Source organism: Bos mutus, chromosome 16 (assembly GCF_027580195.1).
Source record: "Bos mutus isolate GX-2022 chromosome 16, NWIPB_WYAK_1.1, whole genome shotgun sequence".
NCBI classification, from domain to species: domain Eukaryota; kingdom Metazoa; phylum Chordata; class Mammalia; order Artiodactyla; family Bovidae; genus Bos; species Bos mutus.
The window spans coordinates 46,697,653-46,724,682 of NC_091632.1; the positions used below are offsets into that span (position 1 = coordinate 46,697,653).

At 40.7% G+C, this 27,030-nt stretch overlaps 1 protein-coding gene across 7 annotated transcripts in view; it reads right to left on the bottom strand.

Annotated features, from left to right (window-relative positions):
* Positions 1-27,030, bottom strand: part of DNM3 (dynamin 3) — a 645,907-nt gene that overhangs the window by 519,713 nt on the left and 99,164 nt on the right. For all 7 annotated transcript variants that reach the window (XM_070385287.1, XM_005902409.2, XM_005902410.2 and 4 more), the window contains exon 2: positions 4,004-4,077. In XM_070385287.1, coding sequence (XP_070241388.1) covers positions 4,004-4,077 — 74 coding nt within the window. The remainder of the gene's footprint in view (positions 1-4,003; positions 4,078-27,030) is intronic.

Here is a 27,030-nt window from a genome sequence, read left to right on the forward strand (position 1 = left end):
TCAGACTCATCAACATGAGTCGGTAATGCCATCCAACCATCTCATACTCTGTCATTCCCTTCTACTCACAGCTTCAAATTTTCTCAGCATCAGGGTCTTTTTCAGTGAGTCAGTTCTTTGCATCAGCTGGCCAAAATATTGAAGTTTCAGCTTCAGCATTGTCCTTCCAATGAATATTCAGGACTGATTTCCTTTAGAATAGACTGGTTGGATCTCCTTGCAGTCTAAGAGGCTCTAAAGAGTCTTCTCCAACACCACAGTTCAAAACCATCAGTTCTTCTGTGCTCAGCTTTCTTTATAATCCAACTCTCACATCCATACATGACTACTGGAAAAACCACGGTTTTGACTAGACAGACCTTTGTTGGCAAAGTAATGTTGCTGCTTTTTAATATGCTATCTAGGTTGGTCATAGCTTTTCTTCCAAGGAGCAACGTCTTTTAATTTCAAGTCTGCAGTCACCATCTGCAGTGATTTTGGAATCCCAAGAAATAAAATCTGTTACTCTTTCCACTGTTTCCCCATCTATTTGCCATGAAGTGATGGGACTGGATGCCATGATCTTAGTTTTCTGAATGTTGGACTTTAAGCCAACTTTTTCACTCTCCTCTTTCACTTTCATCAAGAGGATCTTTAGTTCTTCTTCACTTTCTGCCATAAAGGTGGTGCCATCTGCATATCTAGGTTATTGATATTTCTCCAGGCAATCTTGATCACAGCTTGTGCTTCATCCAGTCTGGCATTTCACATGATGTACTCTGCATAAAAGCTAAATAAGCAGGGTGACAATACACAGCCTTGGTGTACTCCTTTCCCTATTTGGAACCAGTCTGTTGTTCCATGTCTAGTTCTAACTGTTGCTTCCTGACCTGCATACAGGTTTCTCAGGAGGCAGGTCAGGCATCCCTTTAAGAATTTTCTACAGTTTTTTGTGATCCATAGAAAGGCTTTGGCATAGTCAATAAAGCAAAAGTATATGTTTTTCTGGAACACTCTTGCTTTTTTGATGATCCAGCAGATGTTGGCAATTTGATCTCTGGTTCCTCTGCCTTTTCTAAATCCAGCTTGAACATCTGGAAGTTCACGGTTCATGTACTGTTGAAACCTGGCTTGGAGAATTTTGAGCATGATTTTACTAGCATGTGAGATGAGTGCAATTGTACGGTAGTTTGAGCATTCTTTGGCATTGCCCTTCTTCAGGATTGGAATGAAAACTGACCTTTTCCAGTCCTGTGGCCACTGCTGAGTTTTCCCAATTTGCTGGCATATTGAGTGCAGCACTTTCACAGCATCATCTTTTAGGATTTGGAATACCTCAACTGGAATTCCATTACCTCCACTAGCTTTGTTCATAGTGATGGTTCCTAAGTGATGCCCACTTGACTTCCCATTCCAGGATGTCTGGCTTTAGGTAAGTGATCACACCATTATGGTTATCTGGGTCATGAAGATCTTTTTTGTATATATCTTCTGTGTATTCTTGCCACCTCTTTTTAATATCTTCTGCTTCTGTTAGGTCTACCATTTCTGCCCTTTATTGTGCCCATCTTTGCATGAAATGTTCCCTTGGTATCTCTAAGTTTCTTGAAGAGATCTCTAGTCTTTCCCATTACGTTGTTTTCCTCCATTTCTTTGCCTTGATCACTGAGGAAGGCCTTACCTCTCCTTGCTATTCTTTGGAAGAGTGGCATGAAGCGAGATCTTAGTTCCCTGCCCAGGAATTGAACCTGGGTAGCCTGGATGAAAACCAGGAATCCTAGCCACCAAACCAGCAAGGGCTAGCAGCTATAAGCCATTTTTACCTATATCTTTGCCCCCAGTGAAAAATGCATTTATCACAGAGGCAGAAACTGTAAATGCAGGTAAAACATTTATTATTAGAGACACAGCACAACAAGTGGGGGAGCACATAGAAAAACAGTTTGTTTAGTTGAGATAGAGGCAAGGCAGAGACGCACATCTAGCGAAACGGTGTGGGAGTCCCCCCTGCTGAGGAGGAGCACAGTAAACAGGCTGTTAGTCATTTCTATAAGGCAGTTTTTCCAGGTCTTTGTCTTCATTAGGCCACTTATCTGGTTTCTTTTACCACACGTGACATAACCTGGGACACTCCCCTGGGGTGCACACACACTCCTCAGTCAAGATGAATCTCAAAGTGAAGGCTTCTGAGAGAAGCAAGACTCATTATAGCCTGGAATTATCCTCTGACTTATTTCGGGGAGACTTTGTGCAAATATGTAATGTCTCCCTTATCTTGTCACCCTGATTATTTAACTTATATGCAGAGTACATCATGCGAAATGCCGGGCTGGATGAGGCACAAGCTGGTATCAAGATTGCTGGGAGAAATATCAATAATCTCAGATATGCAGATGATACCACCTTTATGGCAGAAAGAAGAGCCTCCTGATTAAAGAGGAGAGTGGAAAAAGCTGGCTTAAAACTCAACATTCAGAAAACTAAGATCATGGCATCGGGCCCCATCACTTCATGGAAAATAGATGGGAAAACAATGGAAACAATGACAGACTTTATTTCTTGGGGTTCAAAAATCACTGCAGATGGTAACTGAAGCCATGTATAAAAAGATGCTTGCTCCTTGGATGAAAAGCTATGACCATCCTAGAAAGCATATTAAAAAACAGAGACATTACTTTGCCAACAAAGGTCCATCTAGTCAAAGCTATGATTTTTCCTGTAGTCATGTATGGATGTGAGAGTTGAACTATAAAAAAAGCTGAGTGCCGAGGAATTGATGCTTTTGAACTGTGGTGTTGGAGAAGACTCTTGAGAGTCCCTTGGACTGCAAGGAGATCCAACCATTCAATCCTAAAGGAAATCAGTCCTGAATATTCAATGGAAGGTCTGATGCTGAAGCTGAAGCTCCAATACTTTGGCCACCTGATGCAAAGAACTGACTCATTGGAAAAGACTTTGATGCTGGAAAATTGAAGGCATGAGGAGAAGGGGACAACAGAGGATCAGACGGTTGGATGGCATTGCCGACTCGATGGACATGAGTTTGAGCAAACTCCAGGAGTTGGTGATGGACAGGGAAGCCTGGCATGCTGCAGTCCATGGGGTTGCAAAGAGTCGGACATGGCTGAGCAACTGAGGAACTGAGCTGAACTGAACTCCCTTATCTTTTTTCTCAGAAGGGTCTTTGCCTCTCTTTGTCTTTGCCATGATTATTCCCTTGAGGTGTTAACAAGAGACAAAGACTGGCTATTTACCTTGTTTCTGCAGTTATATCCATTTTCGAGAGCAAATGGGATGCTGCTGCTAAGTCACTTCAGTCGTGTCCGACTCTGTGTGACCCCATAGATGGCAGCCCATGAGGCTGCCCCATCCCTGGGATTCTCCAGGCAAGAACACTGGAGTGGGTTGCCATTTCTTTCTCCAATGCATGAAAGTGAAAAGTGAAAGTGAAGTCGCTCAGTCATGTCCGACTCTTAGCGACCCCATGGACTGCGGCCCACCAGGCTCCTCCATCCATGGGATTTTCCAGGCAAGAAGGCTGGTGTAAATTCCTCAGCTGGAGTCTACCTATCTCTTGTCTTAGGAATTGCAAAGAGAAAGCTGGCTAATTGTGAATTTCCATCCTGGAGCTCGCCTATCTCTTGACTCAGAAAATGCAAAGAGGTGGCTGGCTGACTATAAATGTCCAACCTGGATCCTGTGTCTATATCTTAACCTCAGATGGATATTAAATTACTTAAAAAAAAAAAATTCCCAGACACACACACACACATAGGCGCAGGAAGGAAGCATACCAAAGGGGTATTAGAAGTTATGCCACACTGTAAAATTACAGATATATTACAATGAGAATAAATGTAATAAAAAGAATTTAAAAATCAATGAAAAAGGAAGTGTTTTAGAGAAACATATCAGCAGCTAATGATCACCAAAACATTTCTGCTGCTATGACCCAAAACCCAGCAATGAGAAAACAGGTACCACAGATACAGTCATCCATGTAGCAAATATCCTTTTCCGTTACCTGCTTTGGAAGTAATCAGCTGCAGCACTAGAGGCCTTCTAGTTACAATGCCTGACCCTCGAGGGAGAAAGTCCCTAAGAAAAAAAGAAAAAGAAAGAACAGATTAAGGCATTTAAAGGAATTCTCATCACTGATCAAATTACAAATCAAGATCCATGATTTTCAACCTTTCAATGCAAGACCCAACTTATAAAAGAGGTATTTGCAAAACAAAAAAGGAGGACTGGGTAAGGGTCCTTATACTGAATATTAACACACATGCATTATTATAATGACCTCACTGGAATATGTAATTCACTCATTTAGCTGGAATTAATTAATAAAAATTTGCCTTAGACTACTGTGTATTGTCAATTATTTTTTATTTTCAGAGAACATACATTTAGAAAAACATCTGATGTGGAAGTGGATCGTTAAACTCTTTGGTAATTAAAAAATTCATTGCTTCATCCACCTTCAAGACTAATACTCACACCATCAAATACTGCCCATTTTAAGAGGTCATAAAGGCACATTAAACTGTATCTTCCAAATACGTAAAATTTCTCCCCAATACAGTCACACAAAATATGGGATTCAGTTCAGTTCAGTTGCTCAGTCGTGTCCGACTCTTTGCAACCCCATGAACTGCAACACACCAAGCCTCCCTATCCATCACCAACTGCCAGAGTCTACCCAAACCCATGTCCATTGAGTCGGTGATGCCATCCAACCATCTCATCCTCTGTCGTCCCCTTCTCCTCCTGCCCTCAATCTTTTCCAGCATCAGGGTCTTCTCAAATGAGTCAGCTCTTTGCATCAGGTGGCCAAAGTATTGGAGTTTCACCTTCAACATCAGTCCTTTCAATGAACACCCAGGACTAATCTCCTTTAGGATGGACTAAGTAGAGATAAATGTTGGGTATGTAAGAAGTAACAGCAGAAAAAATACTGCAATTTGATTTTTTGTTGTTTTCATTCCTGATAGGAGCTTATTAAAAAGGATTTTTTTCAAATAAACATTTTCTTTAAAATGGCATGCTAATATGCACTAGATCAATAAAACTACAGCAAAGAAAGTATTTTATAATTACATCTACACTGCCACATAACTCAGTACAGATTCTGCAATTTTAAAGAGAATTCATAAACGTATCTATAACACTGATTTTAAACACACTTAGAATGCTTCACAACTTTTAGAAGAGTCATAATTTTAAAAATCACAAAATTCCATTCAAAATAAACTTAAGACCCAATGGCAATGGTTCCCAAAAAGTAGCTCCAGGACCACCAGAAAGTATTTTGACCACAGACACCCAGGATCCATCGGGAGAAGAAGCAGCATCGAGACTCTTTAACAAGCACCAGGGGACTGATGTTCACCATGGTTGGAGAACCACTGGCCTCGCAATAGGAAATGTTCCTGAACCATCTAGTGGGTAATAACAGCGTGGAATCTCTTCAAGAAAATTAGACGTACCAAGGTAACATTTCATGCAAAGATGGGCACAATAAAGGGCAGAAATGGTAGGGACCTAAAGGAAGCAGAAGATATTAAGAAAAGGTGGCAAGAATACACAGAAGAAATATACAAAAAAGATCTTCATGACCCAGATAATCACAATGGTCTGATCACTCACCTAGAGCCAGACATCCTGGAATGGGAAGTCAAGTGGGCCTTACCAAGCATCACTATGAACAAAGCTAGTGGAGGTGATGAAATTCCAGTTGAGCTATTTCAATTCATAAAAGATGATGCTGTGAAAGTGCTGCACTCAATATGCCAGCAAATTGGGAAAACTCAGCAATGGCCACAGGACTGGAAAATGTCAGTTTTCATTCCAATCCCCATGAAAGGCAATGCCAAAGAACGCTCAAACTAACGCACAATTGCACTCATCTCACATGCTTAAAGTAATGCTAAAAATTCTCCAAGCCAGGCTTCAACAGTACATGAACCGTGAACTTCCAGATGTTCAAGCTGGATTTAGAAAAGGCAGAGGAACCAGAAATCAAATTGCCAGCATCAACTGGATCATCGAAAAAGAGAGAGTTCCAGAAAAACATCTATTTCTGTTTTATTGACTATGCCAAAGCCTTTGACTGTGTGGATCACAACAAACTGTAGAAAATTCTTAAAGAGATGGGACTACCAGACCACCTGACCTGCCTCCTGAGAAATCTGTATGCAGGTCAGGAACCAATAGTTAGAACTGGACATGGAACAACAGACTGGTTCCAAATAAGGAAAGAAGTACATCAAGGCTGTACATTGTCACCCTGTTTATTTAATTTATATGCAGAGTACATCATGAGAAACGCTGGGATGGATGAAGTACAAACTGGAATCAAGATTGCCAGGGGAAATATCAATAACCTCAGATATGCAGATGGCAACACCCTTATGGCAGAAAGCAAAGAAGAACTAAGGAGCCTCTTGATGAAAGTGAAAGAGGAGACTGAAAAAGTTGACTTAAAACTCAACATTCAGCAAACTAAGATCATGGCATCTGATCCCATCACTTTATGGCAAATAGATGGGGAAACAGTGGAAACAGTGACAGACTTTATTTTGAGGGGCTCCATAATCACTACAAATGGTGACTGCAGCCATGAAATTAAAAGACACTTGCTCCTTGGAAGAAAAGCTATGACCAACCTAGACAGCATATTCAAAAGCAGAGACATTACTTTGCCAACAGAGGTCCATCTAGTCAAAGCTGTGGTTTTTCCAGTAGTCATGTATGGATATGAGAGTTGAACTATAAAGAAAGCTGAGTGCTGAAGAATTGATGGTTTTGAACTGTGGTGTTGGAGATGACTCTTGAGGGTCCCTTGGACTGCAAAGAGATCAAAACAGTCCATCCTAAAGGAGATCAGTCCTGAATGTTCATTGGAAGGACTGATGCTGAGGCTGAACCTCCAATACTTTGGCCACCTGATGAGAAGAACTGACTGATTTGAAAAGACCCTGATGCTGGGAAATATTGAAGGCAGGAGGAGAAGGGGACAACAGAGGATAAGATAGCTGGATAGCATCACCGACTTGACAGACATGAGCTTGAGTAAACTCCGGGAGTGGTGATGGACAGGGAGGCCTGGCGTGCTGTAGTCGATGGGGTCGAAAAGAGTCAGACACGACTGAGTGACTGAACTGAACTGAATGGCCTGGAACTACTATCAGTTTTGTAGGAAATTTGGCAGAACACAGCCTCAACACAGATGGGATTTCAGTAAACAACAGCTTCTACAACCAGTAAAGGTCAGTGAGAAGACTGCAAAACCCAAGGCTTTAGCTCCACTGATACTTTAAAACAGGGCATTACAGGGATAAAATTGAGCAAAATTTCCTCCATTTACAACGAATTTGTTTTGCAAGCACTAGTGTAAATTCTAACAGCCTCTTAGGTAGGTTAATGAATTTACTCCTTGACTCCAAAGGCTAAGTTTCATTTGGAATGTCACTGATGTGACTAAAATAGAGAATAGTGAAATCACAGATTTGTTTTACTCTTTAAAAAAATTCTACCAGAATAAATAATATTATTTATTATCAAAAAATTCACTGAAAAACTAAGAACTCCTAGAGAGATGCTGTGGCCATGGGTCTGTACTTAGGTGTATGAAATCTAATAGGAAGAGACATGCATGCACATAGGAAACCATTTAGAAGAGACCAGATAAAATACATTAGAGTTCAGAAATGAGAGACTAACATTGTTTTAAAAACATTTCAGTCAGTTCAGTTCAGTCACTAAGTCATGTCCGAATCTCTGCGGAGTTTCAGCTTCAGCATCGTTCTTCCAATGAACATTCAGGACTGATCTCCTTTAGGATGGACTGGTTGGATCTCCTTGCAGTCCAAGGGACTCTCAAGAGTCTTCTCCAACACCACAGTTCAAAAGCATCAATTCTTCGGCGCTCAGCTTTCTTTATAGTCCAACTCTCACATCCATACATGGCTACTGGAAAAACCACAGCTTTGACTAGATGGACCTTTGTTGGCAAAGTAATGTCTCTGCTTTTGAATATGCTGTCTAGGTTGGTCGCTTACTCCTTGGAAGGAAAGTTATGACCAACTTAGACAGCATATTAAAAATCAGAGACATTATTTTGTCAACAAGGGTTCGTCTAGTCAAGGCTATGGTTTTTCCAGTAGCTATGTATGGATGTGAGAGTTGGACTATAAAGAAAGCTGAGTGCTGAAGAATTGATGCTTTTGAACTGTGGTGTTGGAGAAGACTCTTGAGAGTCCCTTGGACTGCAAGGAGATCCAACCAGTCCATCCTAAAGGTGATCATCCTGGGTGTTCATTGGAAGGACTGATATTGAAGCTGAAACTCCGACACTCTGGCCACCTGATGCGAAGAGCTGACTCATTGGAAAAGACCCTGATGCTGGGAAAGATTGAGGACAGGAGGAGAAAAGGACAACAAAGGATGAGATGGTTGGATGGCATCACTGACTCGATGGACATTGGGTTAGGGTGGACTCCGGGAGTTGGTGATGGACAGGGAGGCCTGGAGTGCTGCAGTTCATGGGTTCACAAAGAGTCAGACATGACTGAGAGACTGAAGTGAACTGAACTAGGTTGGGCATAGATTTTCTTCCAAAGAGGAAGTGTCTTTTAATTTCACAGCTGCAGTCACCATCTGCAGTGATTTTGGAGCCCCCAAAAATAAAGTCTGCCACTGTTTCCCCATCTATTTGCCATGAAGTGATAGGACCAGTTGCCATGATTTTAGTTTGCTGAATATTGAGTTTTAAGGAAACTTCTTCAGTCTCTTCTTTAACTTTCATCAAGAGGCTCTTTAGTTCTTCACCGCTTTCTGTCATAAGCGTGGTGTCACCCGCGTATCTGAGGTTATTGATATTTCTCCCCGCAATCTTAATTCTAGCTTGTGGGTCATCCAGCCTGGCATTTCATACGATGTACTCTGTGCATAAGTTAAGTAAGCAGGGTGACAATACACAGCTTTGACGTTCTCCTTTCCCTATTTGGAACCAGTCTGTTGTTCCACGTCCAGTTCTAACTGTTGCTTCTTGAGCTGCATACAGATTTCTCAGGAGGCAGGTCAGTTGGTCTGGTATGCCCATCTCTTTAAGAATTTTCTAGTTTGTTGTGATCCATACAGTCGAAGGCTTTGGCATAGTCAACAAAGCAAAAGTAGATGTTTTTCTGGAACTCTCTTGCTTTTCTGATGACCCAGCAGATGTTGACAATTTGATCTCTGGTTCCTCTGCCTTTTCTAAATCCAGCTTGAACATCTAGAAGTTCATGGTTCACGTACTGCAGAAGCCTGTCTTGGAGAATTTTGAGCATTATTTTACTAGCATGTGAGATGAGTGCAATTGTGCAGTAGTTTGAACATTCTTTGGCATTGCCCTTCTTCAGGATTGGAATGAAAACTGACGTTTTCCAGTCCTGTGGCCACTGCTGAGTTTTCCAAATTTGCTGGCATGTTGAGTGCAGCACTTTCACAGCGTCATCTTTTAGGATTTGAAATAGCTCAACTGGAATTCCATCACCTCCACTAACTTTGTTCATAGTGATGCTTCCTAAGTGATGCCCACTTGACTTCCCATTCCAGGATATCTGGCTCTAGGTAAGTGATCACACCATCGTGGTTATTTGAGTCATGAAGATCTTTTTTGTACAGTTCTTCTGTGTATTCTTCCACCTCTTCTTAACATCTTCTGCTTCTGTTAGATCCATATCATTTCTGTTCTTTATTGTGTCCATCTTTGCATGAAATGTTCCCTTTGTTTTCCGTAATTTTCTTGAAGAGATCTCTAGTCTTTCCATTCTGTTGTTTTCCTCTATTTCTTTGCACTGATCATTAAGAAAGGTTTTCTTATCTCTCCTTGCTATTCTTTGGTACTCTGTATTCAAATGGGTATATCTTTCCTTTTCTCCTTTGCCTTTAGTTCAGTTGCTCAGTCATGTCTGCTGCGACCCCATGAACCACAGCACGCCAAGCCTCCCTGTCCATCACCAACTCCCAGAGTCCACCCAAACCCATGTCCATCGAGTTGGTGATGTCGTCCAACCATCTCATCCTCTGTCGTCCCCTTCTCGTCCTGCCCCCAATCCCTCCCAACATCAGAGTCTTTTCCAATGAGTCAACTCTTCGCATCAGGTGGCCAAAGTACTGGAGTTTCAGCTTTAGCATCATTCCTTCCAAATAAATCCCAGGGCTGATCTCCTTCAGAATGGACTGGTTGGATCTCCTTGCAGTCCAAGGGACTCTCAAGAGTCTTCTCCAACACCACAGTTCAAAAGCATGAATTTTTTGGCACTCAGCTTTCTTTATAGTCCAACTCTCACATCCATACATGACCACTGGAAAAACCATAGCCTTTGCCTTTACCTTCTCTTATTTTCTCAGCTATTTGTTAGGCCTCCTCAGATACCATTTTGCCTTTTTAAAAACATCTAAGTACATATAATTAGAAACTCTTTTAATAATCTCCAGGATCTATATTATTAATAGAATATTTGCTATTTTGAATGTTTTCAATAATCACTTTAAGAAAATCAGACCTACTCTGGGCCAAGGCCTAAAAAGAGAAAGTTAATTTGAGAATCAAGATGGATAAAGGGAGAACAAAACAAAACTCCAAAGAGCTAGAGGCCATCTGTTTGAGTTATTAGGACCATGAATGAGGTTTCAGTATATATAGATGCCAAAAATAAAATACACAGGACTGAGTGATGGTGTTTAACAAGTCAATAAAGTATTTTCTTTAAGAGAAAGAGGTAGAAAGAAAGATGGAATGAAGGAGCAAAGGAGGAAGGAAAAAAGGAGGTTTAGTTACTTAATGCCTTTGTGTTGGCATCTGTTTCAACTCATGCTTGTGATCATATGTTTATACTGTAGATGTAAGAACAATCCTTTGAACATTATTAAAGCAAAAGAGAAGGTATCATACATTTTAAATAGCAAATAATTATCATATGTTTGGCTAAAAAGTAATCCAACAGATATAGCTCACACTTATCTCTACTTTTGTATTAAGTAAACAGAACTTTTCATTAAGAGTAATAAGTGGTTTCAAGTACCCACTTCGTGGCTCTAACCAATTCTACCTGCAACACATACATTCCCACCAAAAGTCAAAAGATTTGGTTACCAAATCCTGCCATTTCAAAGTCTTTTCTGACTTCACAGCAGGATTTGAGCACAAGAAAGCACCAGAGAGAAATCTCTTCTGAAGAGTAATTAATCTGGCTCCCTGAAGATTCACGTCATTCTGGTGATACAGCAGCAGGAAAACCATATGCCCAGCAGCCTCCTGCTGTTAAAGCTGAGGGGTTGAACCCTCAAATAAAACACAGAGAACCTCGCATAGAGCCCCAATTCTACCATGGAATGGGCAAAATTCTCTAAACCTCAGTTTCCTTTTCTACTAATTTGAAATAATTCTATGAAATCAAATGAAATGCAACACATGGCAAATTTTTAAAAACCAAAGCACTACAGAAAAAAAAGTAGTACTATTATTATTGTTACAATACAGCTATGGGGTGTTTTCCCTTATATTTTAGCATTCTCTCATCTACAAAAAACAGCCTTGACAATTTTTAACATTTAATGAATGAAATATGGATCTGAAGAGCCTGAGACCCCACCCGATTGGTCCCCTTGATGTTTACCAGCTGCACAGGTTTGGAAATCTCAGTTCCTTATTCCAGTCTCAATTGACAGGGAGCCAGGGCACTGATATAAGAATCATGAATAATTCCTTAGCCACTAAATACAACCATCCATTTGAATTTCAGGTGGTTGGTTCTCCTGAAAGCAGATGTAACGGAAAAATTACTTCATTGAAATAATGCAGGAAAAAATGACTGTGCCTTTACTATTACTGTGGATATAAATTATGTACCCTTTTCCTCAAAAATGGACTTTCAAGCTAAAGTGAGAAGAGTAATCTGGAGAGATGTAGTGTTACATTGACTCCCTTCTTTAGCCTGAATGCCTCACCTATGATTGGACTGTACAGATTTTTAAGGCAGGAGTAGTGCCTCCCTCTCTATGCCACATAGCAGCCACAATCCTAATGCCTTTCTTCTCTCTCAGCCCACCTCAACAAAGCACTAATCTACACAGTCTTAACAGCTGGTCTTCAGGCAATAAGTCAGTTCTCTTTCATGGTTTCCTGATTCCTGAACAAAAAGTAGAGAACAGTTTCCATGCTATGGTCAAGAACCACTTTGATAACATTTCCTATTGGCTCTTCCAGAAACTTAGTTACCAGGAAATGTGATCATTGTTCAATTACAAAGTGAGTGACCCTCAGAAACCTAAAAAGAGAGCAATTGCTGTATCAGAAAAGCTAAAAGAATTCCCCCGTTAGCAAATAAATTATGAACATGCTTTTGTTCAATATAGATGTAATGAGACTAACTAAATGGTCTGTTCAATAAATAAATGTTTAACATTTGCCCTTGACTAAAGCCAAGAGGTATGACTCTTAACCTCCAAAAAGTTAATTCAAATAACTGATCCATTCAAACAATCTTAGTCTTGGAGGGAGACTGTTGATGTTCAGTCGTTCAGTCATGTCTGACTCTTTGTGACCCCATGGACTGCAGCATCCCATGCTTCCCAGGCTTTCACCATCTCCCAGAGCTTACTCAAACTCATGTACATTGAGTTGATGATGCCATCCAACCATCTCATCCTCCATTATCCCCTTTTCCCCCTGCTTTCAAGCTTTCCCAGCATCAGGGTCTTCTCTAATGAGTTGGCTCTTCCCATCACGTGGCCAAGGTATTGGAGCTTCAGCTTCAGGACTGATTTCCTTTAGGATGGACTGTTTTGATCTCCTTGCAATCCAAGGGACTCCCGAGAATCTTCTCCAACACCACAGTTCAAAAGCATCAATTCTTCAGTGCTCAGTTTTCTTTATGGTCCAACTCTCATATCCGTACATGACTACTGAAAAAACTATAGCTTTGACTGTATGAACCTTTGCTGGCAAAGTAAGGTCTCTGCTTTTTAATATCCTGTTGAAGTTGGTCATAGCTTTCCTTCCAAGGAGCAAGTGTCTTTTAATTTCATGGCTGCAGTCACCATCTGCAGTGATTTTGGAGTTCAAGAAAATAAAGTCTGTCACTGTTTCCATTGTTTCCCCATCTATTTTCCATGAAGTGATGGGACCACATGCCATGATCTTCATTTTTTGAATGTTGAGTTCTCAGCCAACTTTTTCACTCTCCTCTTACACCTTCATCAAGAGGCTCTTTAGTTCCTCTTCGCTTTCTGCCATTAGGGTGGTGACAACTGCATGTCTGAGGTTATTGATATTTCTCCCAGCAATCGTGATTCCAGTCTGTGCTTCATCCAGCTCAGCATTTCACATGGTGAATTCTGCATATAAGTTAAATAAGCAGGGTGACAATATACAGCCTTGATGCACTCCTTTCCCAATTTAGAACCAGTCCTTTGTTCCATGTACGGTTCTAACCTGTTGCTTCTTGACCTGCATACAGGTTTCTCAGGAGGCAGGTAAGGTGGTCTGGTATTCCCATCTCTCTAAGAATTTTCCACAGTTTGTTGTGATCCACACAGTCAAAGGCTTTGACATAGTAAATGAAGCAGAAATAGATGCTGAGGTGGCAGGTGGGAAATAACATGGAAATAACTACAACAAGCTCTACGGTTAAGTTCTATGATTGATAAGGTGAAGTACAAACACACCATAGAGAATAATCTATTCTTTTTGGGGTACTAGGCAGAAACTATTTCAGAAACACATGAGGTAGGAGGGACTTCACAGGAGATCAGGAGGTATAAAGACATGGGGAAGAGATCTACATAACACAGAACATCATGGAACTATAAGTATTAAAGGAAGGTCAGGATGAGGTGAGAAGTGTCTGGAGAAGACCTTAGAGGCTTCAGTTTTTTTGGGTTTTTATTCCTATGAAAACAAGAGGGAACTGAAGAGTTTTAATTGATCAAATTACAGATCAATTTCAATTTCATGATTGAAAAATGAACTATATAGTCTTCTGCTGAACAAAATTATGCTAAAAAATAACCTAACAGTGGGACACACTTCCTTAGGGTCTAGTATAATGCATTTTATTTATTTGACTTGCCATGCTTTGATTAATGTTCCAGTCCTATGTCTAGAGCAGTGTGCTTATTTTGTATGCATGCTGGATGTTTAATTTGTAAAATACTACATATTGTATCAAAGGGGAAGAAAAAAGAGCCACAGTCTTCCCAGGTGGCGCAGTGGTAAAGAAACTACCCACAATGCAGGAGGCTCAGGTTCAATCCCTGTGTCAGGAAGATTCCCTGGAGTAGGAAATGGCAACCCACTCTAGTATGCTTGCCTGGAGAATCCCATGGACAGGTGAGCCAGCCGGGCTAGAGTCCATGGGGTCACAAAGAGTCAGAAAGGGGGACTCTACAGAGAACGTTGAAAAGAGGGATGACAAAAGATAGGGAGACTAGTCATTAACCAGTCTAGGTCACTGGAGAAGAAGATGATAAAGGTTAAATCCAAGGTAGTGATAGTGAAGACAGTGAAGACAGAAGACAATAAAGAGAATAGACAATTGACAGGACTTAATGATCACTTTCATGTGGAATGAAATGATATGAAGGAGTTAAGATAAATCTCACATTTCTGGTTTGGGGACCTGATTGAAGAGTGGTGCCATTAACCAGAAGAGGAAATACAGAAAGATCTAGTTACAGCTACGATATGTTTACTGTGTACCAAGCATCACTCTCATAACATCGTCTCTTATATTGATCTTCATAACAACCCTGCTGCTGCTAAGTCACTTCAGTCGTGTCCGACTCTGTGCGACCCCATAGACAGCAGCCCACCAGGCTCTCCTGTCCTTGGGATTCTCCAGGCAAGAACACTGGAGTGGGTTGCCATTTCCTTCTCCAATGCATAAAAGTGAAAAGTGAAAGTGAAGTCGTTCAGTCGTGTCCGACCCTCAGCTACCCCATGGACTGCAGTCTTCCAGGCTCCTCCGTCCATGGGATTTTCCAGGCAAGAGTACTGGAGTGGGGTGCCATTGCCTCCTCGGCATAACAACCCTATGAGGTAGATATTATTGTTATTTTCACTTGCATAACAACCCTATGAGGCAGATATTATTGTTATTTTCACTTCACCAGGGAGGACACTGAGGCACAGAAAAGCTACATAATTTTCTCAAAGTCACAAAGCTAGTAAGGGACAGATCTAAGACTCAAACCTAGAAAGTCTAACTCTAGCATCTGTGCTCTTGAGCATTAGACTGTGCTACACTATAAATCATGTGTATAAGGAGATCATGAACTCCTTATTGCCAAATTCAGACTGAAATTGAAGAAAGTAGGGAAAACCACTAGACCATTCAGGTATGACCTAAATCAAATCCCTTTTGATTATACAGTGGAAGTGAGAAATAGATTTAAGGGACTAGATCTGATAGACAGAGTGCCTGATGAACTATGGATGGAGGTTCCTGACATTGTATAGGAGACAGGGATCAAGACCATCCTCATGGAAAAGAAATGCAAAAAAGCAAAATGGCTGTCTGGGGAGGCCTTACAAATAGCTGTGAAAAAAAAGGAAGTGAAAAGCAAAAGAGAAAAGGAAAGATATTCCCATTTGAATTGCGGAGTTCCAAAGAATAGCAAGGAGAGATAAGAAAGCCTTCCTTAATGATCAATGCAAAGAAATAGAGGAAAACAACAGAATGGGAAAGACTAGAGATCTCTTCATGAAAATTAGAGATGCCAAGGGAACATTTCATGCAAAGATGGGCTCGATAAAGGACAGAAATGGTATGGACCTAACAGAGGCAGAGGTTATTAAGAAGAGCTGGCAAGAATACACAGAAGAACTGTACAAAAAAGAGCTTCACGACCCAGGTAATCACGATGGTGTGATCACTCACCTAGAGCCAGACTTACTGGAATGTGAAGTCAGTGGGCCTTAGAAAGCATCACTACGAACAAAGCTGGTGGAGGTGATGGAATTCCAGTGGAGCTCTTTCAAATCCTGAAAGATGATGCTGTGAAAGTGCTGCACTCAATATGCCAGCAAATTTGGAGAACTCAGCAGTGGCCACAGGACTAGAAAATGTTAGTTTTCATTCCAATCCCAAAGAAAGGCAACGCCGAAGAATGCTCAAACTACTGCACAATTGCACTCATCTCACATGCTAGTAAAGTAATGCTCAAAATTCTCCAAGCCAGGCTTCAGCAATACGTGAACTGTGAACTTCCAGATGTTCAAGTTGGTTTTAGAAAAGGGAGAGGAACCAGAGATCAAATTGCCAACATCTGCTGGATCATGGAAAAAACAATAGAGTTCCAGAAAAACATCTATTTCTGTTTTATTAACTATGCCAAAGCCTTTGACTGTCTGGATCAGAATCAACTGTGGAAAATTCTGAAAGAGATGGGCATACCAGACCACCTGACCTGCCTCTTCAGAAACCTGTATGCAGGTCAGGAAGCAACAGTTAGAACTGGACATAAAACAGACTGGTTCCAAATAGGAAAAGGAGTACGTCAAGGTTGTATATTGTCACCCGGCTTATTTAACTTATGTGCAGTGTACACCATGGCTGGGCTGGAGGAAGCACAAGCTGGAATCAAGATTGCTGGGAGAAATAACAACAACCTCAGATATGCAGATGACACACCATTCTTGTGGCAAAAAGTGAAGAGGAACTAAAAAGCCTCTTGATGAAAGTGAAAGAGGAGAGTGAAAAAGTTGGCTTAAAGCTCAACATTCAGAAAACGAAGATCATGGCATCTGGTTCCATCACTTCATGGGAAATAGATGGGGAAACAGTGGAAACAGTGTCAGACTTTATTTTGGGGGGCTCCAAAATCACTGCAGATGGTGACTGCAGCCATGAAATTAAAAGACGCTTACTCCTTGGAAGGAAAGTTATGACCAACCTAGATAGCATATTCAAAAGCAGAGACACTACTTTGCCAACAAAGGTCCGTCTAGTCAAGGCTATGGTTTCCAGTGGTCATGTATGGATGTGAGAGTTGTACAGTAAAGCAAGCTGAGCATTGAAGAATTGATGCTTTTGAACTGTGGTGTTGGAGAAGACTCTTGAGAGTCCCTTGGACTGCAAGGAGGTACAATCAGTCCATCCTAAAGATCAGTCCTGGGTGTTCATTGGAAGGACTGATGCTAAAGCTGAATCTCCAATACTTTGGCCACCTCATGCGAAGAGTTCACTCATTGGAAAAGACCCTGATGCTGGGAGGGATTGGGGGCAGGAGGAGAAGGGGACGACAGAGGATGAAATGGCTGGATGGCATCACTGACTAGATGGACACGAGTTTGAGTAAACTCCGGGAGTTGGTGATGGAGACGGAGGCCTGGCGTGCTGCAATTCATTGGTCGCAAAGAGTCAGATACGACTGAGAGACTGAACTGACTGACTAACTGACTGAACTGACACTATAAAATTAATGGGAGAAAATGAGGACATGCTGATCTTTAGATACCCAGAGAGTATCTAGATTGAGACAAGTACAGTTAGAGTGAGCAACTGGAACTCAGGATATATGTCCTGTCTAGAGGTAAAAATCTGTGAGTCTTCAATGGAGCAGACTTTTGAAGCCAAGAGAACAGATGAGTAGGAATAGTATGGAGAAGAGTGATTAATATGGACTCTGGAAAATACCAACACTTATTGAGCACATGAAAGAAGCAAACTAAGAGACTGAGAAGGAGTGCACAGAGCATAAGTTAAATATCGGAAGTCAAAGGTATCCCCAAAGTCATACTAGCCTTTTAAGACACATCCACTTAGATGTCTCAAAATCAGTCTCTACAATTCAATTCATTATCATCCATCCAATATGTTTCTCCTCCTTTATTCTCAATCACAATCCACATCATATTGATGATGTGTCAGCCAAACATCCATGTGATATGTGACACATGTATGTGACATCCATTAATGTCAGCCAAACCAAGTACCTGGAAATCATCCACCCACCATCTTCCTCTATCTTCATGCTCCAAATTGATCACCACGTCCTGCTAGTTCTTCCTTAATATGGCTTAAAAGCATCCTTTCTACTGTATTTCAACCACGATTTTAGGTGCCTCCAAGTCTCAAAATGACAACCACAATAATCTCCCAATTAATTTCCCAGCATCCAATTTGATCACCCTCCAATCCAATCTCAACAGGAATGTAAGTCCCATTACATCACTCCCAGACTCTAAACCATTAAATGTTTCCCCATTGTATTTAGCATGAAACCCAGACTATAAACAGAGCAGAAAAAAAGTCCTGACTCCTAGTGGAAGTTTCTATATTCACTTGGGTTCGCAGGCACCTTCCTTGGCACATTCCATGCTCCCTCACGGTTGCTCTCTCCTCATTTCTTCATCTAGCCAACTCCTATTTAATCCTCAATATTCAGCTCCACATCACCTTCTCTGAGAAGCTGTCTTTGAAATCCCCCTGTACATGGCCTCTACTTAAGCTCTCAATACACACTTGTCATACTGGTCTATTTACATGTATGCTCCTTCATCCCTATGTTCCTCCCAATGCCTCCTGCAGTGCCCAAGTATTATTTTTTAACACTTTCTAATATCTTGCTTTCAATGAGGATGCTTTCTCATTGCCCATATATTCACAACATGATAGGAAAACTTTCCCATATCTAATCCCCAAACAGGCAGACAATAGGCATTTTACATGGACAGAAAGGACAGGCAAAATAGTTTTCAATTTACCAGTAACTTCCTAAGACCATTTAAACTAATATCTTAGTTATCTTATTATGAATGTTTAAGATGTGACAGTACTCACCAAAATACAAAATATATATCATAGAGGTCAATAATACTGAATAACTGAAGACACAGAATAGAATTTGAAGGAAAAAACATTTTTAAAAATCCAAGAACCAATATACTTTTTAAAATCATTCCTTAAAGACAGAGATGTCTCTTCCAAAAAATTATACTCAAAATATAATTTTATGTGCTCCAAAATAGTCCCTGTCAGATTATCTCATGGTCCTTCAAAATGATAACCCAATTTTAGAAAAAAGGAAGGAAAAGAGAAAAGAGGGATAGAGAAAAACAGAGAGAAACAGAGATAGGTCACTGCCAAATACTGCCTACCCTCTACCCGAAGAAGCACTGAGGTCATGTATTCCACACACTGAACACAATGGCACTGTTAAAACAGCTTTGTGTTTGCGTGCCCTAATCTCGGAGCTTTGCCAGCCATTACAATGCCACTTTAATTGCTGAAGGAAGTAATTATGCCAAAATCCACACATTTAATTGGAAACTTTCCACTGCAGTTTCCTTTTTCCCTAAATTCTTGGCACACAGTAAGAATATTTGCACTTACAGATTTGTAAAAGATCACATTTTGCTGCTATCATTTACTCTATAATTTGTAGTATTCAATAAATATCACCAGCATTTCGCTCAAAAAACAGTTGCAAATCCCAATGCAGGAAACACAATGTTTTTTTTTTTTTTTAACATTTAAGAAATTTCAAAACTTACCTTTTGTTCACAAAACTCAAAATTTCTAAGCAATAGTGTTAGTCACTCAGTCATGTCCGACTGCAATTCCACAGACTGTAGCCTACCAGACTCTACTGTCTATGGAGTTTTCTTGCCTCCATGGAGGCAAGAATACTGGAGTAGGCTGCCAAGCCCTCTGCCAGGGGAAGCAATATGTTTTCATTAAATATAGTTAACCAATAATTAATGGTTCCCATTGCAATATTCAAAATCCAAAAGTTTCTGAGTCAGAGATCTATAAACTGAATGAAGAAGTCAGTTCTCAGTTCAAAATACCATGTGTTCTCCCCACTAGGAAATGCTCTCAAGAACTTAATGCTTTCATATTTAATCCATTTTATTTGCTTATTCACAAAGTCAGTTTGTTCAAGAATTTAAGGCACCAGATTAATGAGTCTTAGCATCAAGCAAAGGCACTTAGCTGTCACTCTATTTTAAATCAGATTATACCTTACCCTCGGTAGCTGCCGTGCAAGTGGATGACAAAGGAACAACTAAACAGACTATTAGTTGCCTGCCCAATATCCATTTTCCCATTATTTCTTATTAACAGAATCCCAATTTTGTTGCAAATGGCAATGTGCCCAACTTAAATAGGTAAATAAATAAGCCTACACTTCCCAGCCTCCCTGACAAATGAGGTGTCAACACAATTAAATTTTAGTCAGATGTAATTAGAGGCTGTTGAGAGACATCACAGACAGTTCCTTTAAAGCATCTAATTCAGCAGTTGTGTAGCTTTTGCCCTTCCCTCTTCCTTCTTCTCCCTGTCAGTTATACATGATAGCAAAGCTCCTGCAACCATCTCACAGCACAAGGCAACCTTGAAGATGAAAGCTATGCACTAAGAATGGCAGAGCAAAAAAAGACAAAAGTTCAAGAACAGTGGTGTTATTATGAGTCACTGAACCAGCCTTGTGCTGCCTAACAAAGAGAATGACAAACAAAAAGAAAGACACCAAACCTAGAGCCTATTATACAGAGTAAAGTAAGTCAGAAAGAGAAACATAAGTATCATATACTAACACACACACACACACATATATATGAAATCTAGAAAGATGGTACCGAAGAATTTATTTGCAGGGCACCATTGGAGACACAGACATAGAGAATACACTTATGGGCACGGGTAGAGGGGAGGCGAGGGTAAGATGTATGGAGAGAGTAATATGGAAACTTACATTACCATATGTAAAATAGATAGCCAATAGGAATTGGCTGTATGTTTCAGGGAACTCAAACAGGGGCTGTGTATCAACCTAGAGGGCTGGGATGGGGAAGGGAGATGGGAGGTAGATTCAAGAGGGAGGGGATATATGTATACCTATGACTGATTCATGTTGAGGTTTGTTTGACAGAAAGCAACAAAATTCTGTAAAGCAATTATTTTTCAATTAAAAAATATATAAACTTTTTAAAAAAGAGAGAGACACCACACTTTAGAAGTGTTTCTCAACCATTTTGTACTACTGTGTACCTAATAAGGCCTAATAATGGTCTTATTAGCCATTTTCCCCATTAGTTTTCCCTTCATTACATTTAATACCACAGATATACTATAGTATATTACTGAGTGTACTTTATAAATAACAAAATATTTTTTTGACCTCTAAGAATCAATTTTTGACCCATCAGGGGCAGTCTTACCCACAATGAGAGCATGTAGGAAATGGAAACCCATTCTAGTAGTACTTTTACCTGGAAAATTCCATGGAGGAACCTCGTAGACTACAGTCCATGGGGTCACAAAGAGTCGGACATGACTGAGCGATTTCACTTTCACTTTTCACTACAGATCAAAGAAGAATAAGAGAACCCAGGAAACTAAACAAACACTCAGTTCTGTTGGTCATCCTTTCCTGCTGTTTTTGTTCAGACGCTAAGTCATGTCTGACTCTTTGCAACCCCATGGACTGTAGCCAGGCTTCTCTGTCCTCCACTGTGGAAATAACAAGGTCAGACAGCCTTTGCCTCAAACCCCAGTACATTCCCTTCACAACCCTGGAGACATGGGCTGGATCATATGTAACCTTCATTTGGCTAAGTTAAAAGGCAGGCCTAAAGCCTGGCTATCAAAGAAACCGAAAGGCATCCTGTTCCCCTTCTCCATGAAGCCCCTTTATAAACTTTAGATCTTTCAACTTTAACACCAGGATGACTAGGAAAGGCCCGTGGGGAAGACCACATCCAGTGAGAAACAAGGATGAGAGAACACTTCCCCAATGACTACGGCAAGGCTGATCTAGGCAGCTCATTTCAACCCCTCCTCTACTAAGGAATAACTTGGAGAAATGTAGCCCAATTACTGTCCTTGGTCCTGAATGTGTATCATATTACCAGTTTTTTAGCAGGGAGATGGAAGGAAAGAGTATGAGTAAGAGTAGAAGCTTCTCTAGCCAATACTGTACTCTTCAGTGTTCATTTTTCTGAGATATTGGAAGAAAAAAATAGCCAAAAAGTATAGGTCAAACAGGAGATGACAAGAGTGAACATCAGGATTCTAGGAATCAATGAACTAAGATAGACTGGAATGGGTGAATTTAACTCAGATGACCATTATATCTACTTACTGTGGGCAGGAATCCCTTAGAAGAAATGGAGTAGCCATCATAGTCAACAAAAGAGTCCAAAATGCAGTACTTGGATGCAATCTCAAAAACGACAGAATGAACTCTGTTCATTTCCAAGGCGAACAATTCAATATCACCAATATTACCAATATCATAGGTAATCTAGTCTATGCCCCGACCAGTAACACTGAACAAGCTGAAGTTGAACAGTTTTATGAAGACCTACAACTAACACCCAAAAAAGATGTCCTTTTCATTATAGGGGACTGGAATGCAAAAGTAGGAAGTCAGGAAACACCTGGAGTAACAGGCAAATTTGACCTTGAATTACAGAATGAAGCAGGGCGAAGGCTAATAGAGTTCTGCCAAGAGAACACACTGGTCATAGCAAACACCCTCTTCCAACAACACAAGAGAAGACTCTACACATGGACATCACCAGATGGTCAACACCGAAATCAGATTGATTATATTCTTTGAAGCCAAAGATGGAGAAGCTCTATACAGTCAGCAAAAACAAGATCAGGAGCTGACTGTGGCTTGAATCATGAACTCCTTATTGCCAAATTCAGACTGAAATTGAAGAAAGTAGGGAAAACCACTAGACCATTCAGGTATGACCTAAATCAAATCCTTAACGATTATAGAGTGGAAGTGAGAAATAGATTTAAGGGACTAGATCTGATACACAGATGGCCTGATGAACTATGGAATGAGGTTCGTGACATTGTACAGAAGACAGAAATCAAGACCATCCCCAAGAAATAGAAATGCAAAAAAGCAAAATGGCTGTCTGAAGAGGGCTTACAAATAGCTGTGAAAAGAAGGGAAGTGAAATGCAAAGGACAAAAAGAAAGATATACCCATTTGAATGCAGAGTCCAAAGAATAGCAAGGAGAGATAAGAAAGCCTTCCTCAGTGATCAAGGCAAAGAAATAGAGGAAAACAACAAAATGGGAAAGACTAGAGATCTCTTCAAGAAAATTAGAGAAACCAAGGGAATATTTCACACAAAGATGGGCACAATAAAGGACAGAAATGGTAGGGATCTAAAAGAAACAAACGATATTAAGAAGAGGTGGCAAGAATACACAGAAGAACTGTACAAAAAAGATCTTCACGACCCAGGTAATCACGATGGTGTGATCACTCACCTAGAGCCAGACATCCTGGAATGTGAAGTCCAGTGGGCCTTAGAAAGCATCACTACGAACAAAGCTGGTGGAGGTGATGGAATTCCAGTGGAGCTCTTTCAAATCCTGAAAGATGATGCTGTGAAAGTGCTGCACTCAATATGCCAGTACATTTGGAAAACTCAGCAGTGGCCACAGGACTGGAAAAGGTCAGGTTTCATTCAAATCCCAAAGAAAGGCAATGCCAAAGAATGCTCAAAATACTGCACAATTGCACTCATCTCACACGCTAGTAAAGCAATGCTTAAAATTCTCCAAGCCAGGCTTCAGCAATACGTGAACCGTGAACTTCCAGATATTCAAGCTCGATTTAGAAAAGGCAGAGGAGAGGAACCAGAGATTAAATTGCCAACATCCACTGGATCATTGAAAAAGCAAGAGAATTCCTGAAAGCCATCTATTTCTGCTTCATTTACTATGCCAAAGCCTTCGACTGTGTGGATCAGAATCAACTGTGGAAAATTCTGAAAGAGATGGGCATACCAGACCACCTGACCTGCCTCTTAAGAAACCTGTATGCAGGTCAGGAAGCAACAGTTAGAACTGGACATGGAACAACAGACTGGTTCCAAATAGGGAAAGGAGTACATCAAGGCTGTATATTGTCACCCTGCTTATTTAACTTATATGCAGAGTACATGATGAGAAACACTGGGCTGGAGGAAGCACAAGCTGGAATCAAGATTGCTGGGAGAAATATCAACAACCTCAGATATGCAGATGGTACACCACCCTATGGCAGAAAGTGAAGAGGAACTAAAAAGCCTCTTGATGAAAGTGAAAGAGGAGAGTGCAAAAGTTGGCTTAAAGCTCAACATTCAGAAAATGAAGATCACGGCATCTGGTCCCATCACTTCATGGGAAATAGATGGGGAAACAGTGGAAACAGTGTCAGACTTTATTTTTGGGGGCTCCAAAATCACTGCAGATGGTGACTGCAGCCATGAAATTAAAAGACACTTACTCCTTGGAAGAAAAGTTATGACTAACCTATATAGCATACTGAAAAGCAGAGACATTACTTTGCCAACAAAGGTCCATCTAGTCAAGGCTATGGTTTTTCCAGTGGTCATGTATAGATGTGAGAGTTGGACTGTAAAGAAAGCTGAGCACTGAAGAATTGATGCTTTTGAACTGTGGTGTTGGAGAAGACTCTTGAGAGTCCCTTGGACTGCAAGGAGATCCAACCAGTCCATCCTAAAGGAGACCAGTCCTGGGTGTTCTTTGGAAGGAATGATGCTAAAGCTGAAACTCCAGTACTTTGGCCACCTCATGCGAAGAGTTGACTCATTGGAAAAGACTCTGATGCTGGGAGGCATTGGGGGCAGGAGGAGGAGGGGACGACAGGATGAGATGGCTGGATGGCATCACCAAAACGATAGACGTGAGTCTGAGTGAACTCTGGGAGTTGGTGATGGACAGGGAGGCCTGGCGTGCTGCGATTCATGGGGTCGCAGTCAGACACAACTGAGCGACTGAACTGAACTGAACCGAACTGAATTAATGATATAGACACGGCTATATCTTTTTTTGGCTATAAAGATACAGCCAAAGATATAGCCATATTAAAGATATAGCCATAAAGGTACCATGTATGTGATATATCACTTTATTTTCTTACCTGAAAGGTGCTTTTTCTTGTCTATTTAATTGACTTTTTTCTGTGATCCTATAACATTGACTATGATAACTTTAAAAATCAAAGAACTAAGGAATAAGAAAAAGCATTCAACCTTGAAGAGATGATTTTATATATATAAACATGCACATATATGGAGAAGGCAATGGCAACCCACTCCAGTACTCTTGCCTGGGAAGTCCCATGGGCGGAGGAGCCTCATAGGCTGCAGTCCATGGGGTGGCAAAGAGTCGGACACGATTGAGTGACTTCACTTTCACTTTTCACTTTCATGCACTGGAGAGGGAAATGGCAACCCACTCCAGTATTCTTGCCTGGAGAATCCCAGAGACGGGAGCCTAGTGGGCTGCTATCTATGGGGTCGCACAGAGTCAGACACGACTGACGCCACTTATCAGCAGCAGCACATATATATTTTTTAAATATACATGTAATAAATATTTAGCTACTTCTTATCTTAAAAGTTACCTTTGAAACTATATTCCCAATGAAAGTTTATGAAAAATACTTTTTATAGTTCTAAGTCCTGAGATGTACTAGAAATAGCCATTAGAAGCTCAATGGCACCCCACTCCAGTACTTTTGCCTGGAAAAATCCCATGGATGGAGGAGCCTGGTGGGCTGCAGTCTATGGGGTCGCAAAGAGTCAGACACAACTGAGTGACTTCACTTTCACTTTTCACTTTCATGCATTGGAGAAGGAAATGGCAACCCACTCCAGTGTTCTTGCCTGGAGAATCCCAGGGACGGGGAAGCCTGGTGGGCTGCCGTCTATGGGGTCGCACAGAGTTGGACACGACTGAAGCGACTTAGCAGCAGCAGCAGCAGCAGCAGAATTCAATAAATTCCTGCTTACTACTCAATAAACTCTGCTGACTAAAGAAAGCATATTAATGAGTAAATTTAAGAATTATATTCTTTATCTGCAATTCTCTGCATACACCCATTAGATTATATTGCTTATTTGTGTATGTCAAGAGTAATATGTAACCAACATATCCACCAACAATCAGTAAATTGAGTGTGTGACTAAGGTGACATTTTTTTTTTTACTTTCCAAATTATTTGCTATACTAAACTGCTTGGTGGTTTCCTTGGTTATTTAGAGCAGGAGTCCTCAACTCTAGGATCTAATGCCTAATGAACTGAGGTGGAGTTGATAAAATAATAATAGAAATAAAGTGTTCAATAAATGTAATGTGCTTGAAACACCCCAAAACCATCCTCCTTCCCCCAGTCAGTGGAAAAATTGTCTTCCATGACACTGGTCCCTGGTGCCAAAAAGGTTGAGGATCCTACTTTAGAGTATATAGCATCTCAAAGTATCATTTGTCTCAGCAACAATGTTTACTTTCTTCTAAAACCCAGCAAGCTTTAAAAACAAGCACACAAGCTTTTGAAAATTTAAGCAGTCCAAAGGAGAACAGATCATTAGGTTCAAGATAAAACAATCAAAGCTGACAGAATCTACTAAAAAATCAATGGCAATGAGTGCTTAAGATAGTATTTAACAGAGGAAATGGAACAGAGATATTAATGGAGTAATTCTTTTCAAATCTGAATATAAGAAACATTAATGTTTAATGGTCCATTTTCAAGAATAAATGCTAATTTAAGAATGAGGAACTATCTACCAATAGCTAGCTTGAATAATGACTGGTTGCTAATGAAGCAACCTTAAGGGTTACCAAACTGCAAAGTCCAGGCAAACGGAGAGAGGGATGCCTAGAGTTTCACAGGGTCTCACTCCATTGGTGAATTCGAAACATAAGAATGGGAATAAGTGCCCAGGAAAGGGGGAAACAAGAGGTCAGGAAGGGGCCTGTGCATAAATAGGAAGAGCATAAACTAAAGCGAAGTGTGAGAAGATGGTTCGCCCCACAGTAGTCAGCCAGTGAGGAACTGGGGGAGGCACCTGCATGCTAGGGAATGAACTGCTTGCTGTGATGACACTGGGTGTGCCTGCTCACTGGACACTCGATCTTGCAAAACCTACATTAAACCGCCCTTCTCTCTGCATCTCGGTTCTCCCAAGTCCATTCTTTGGGTTTGGGTCAGTGGGTTTTATTTCCTACAGGAATT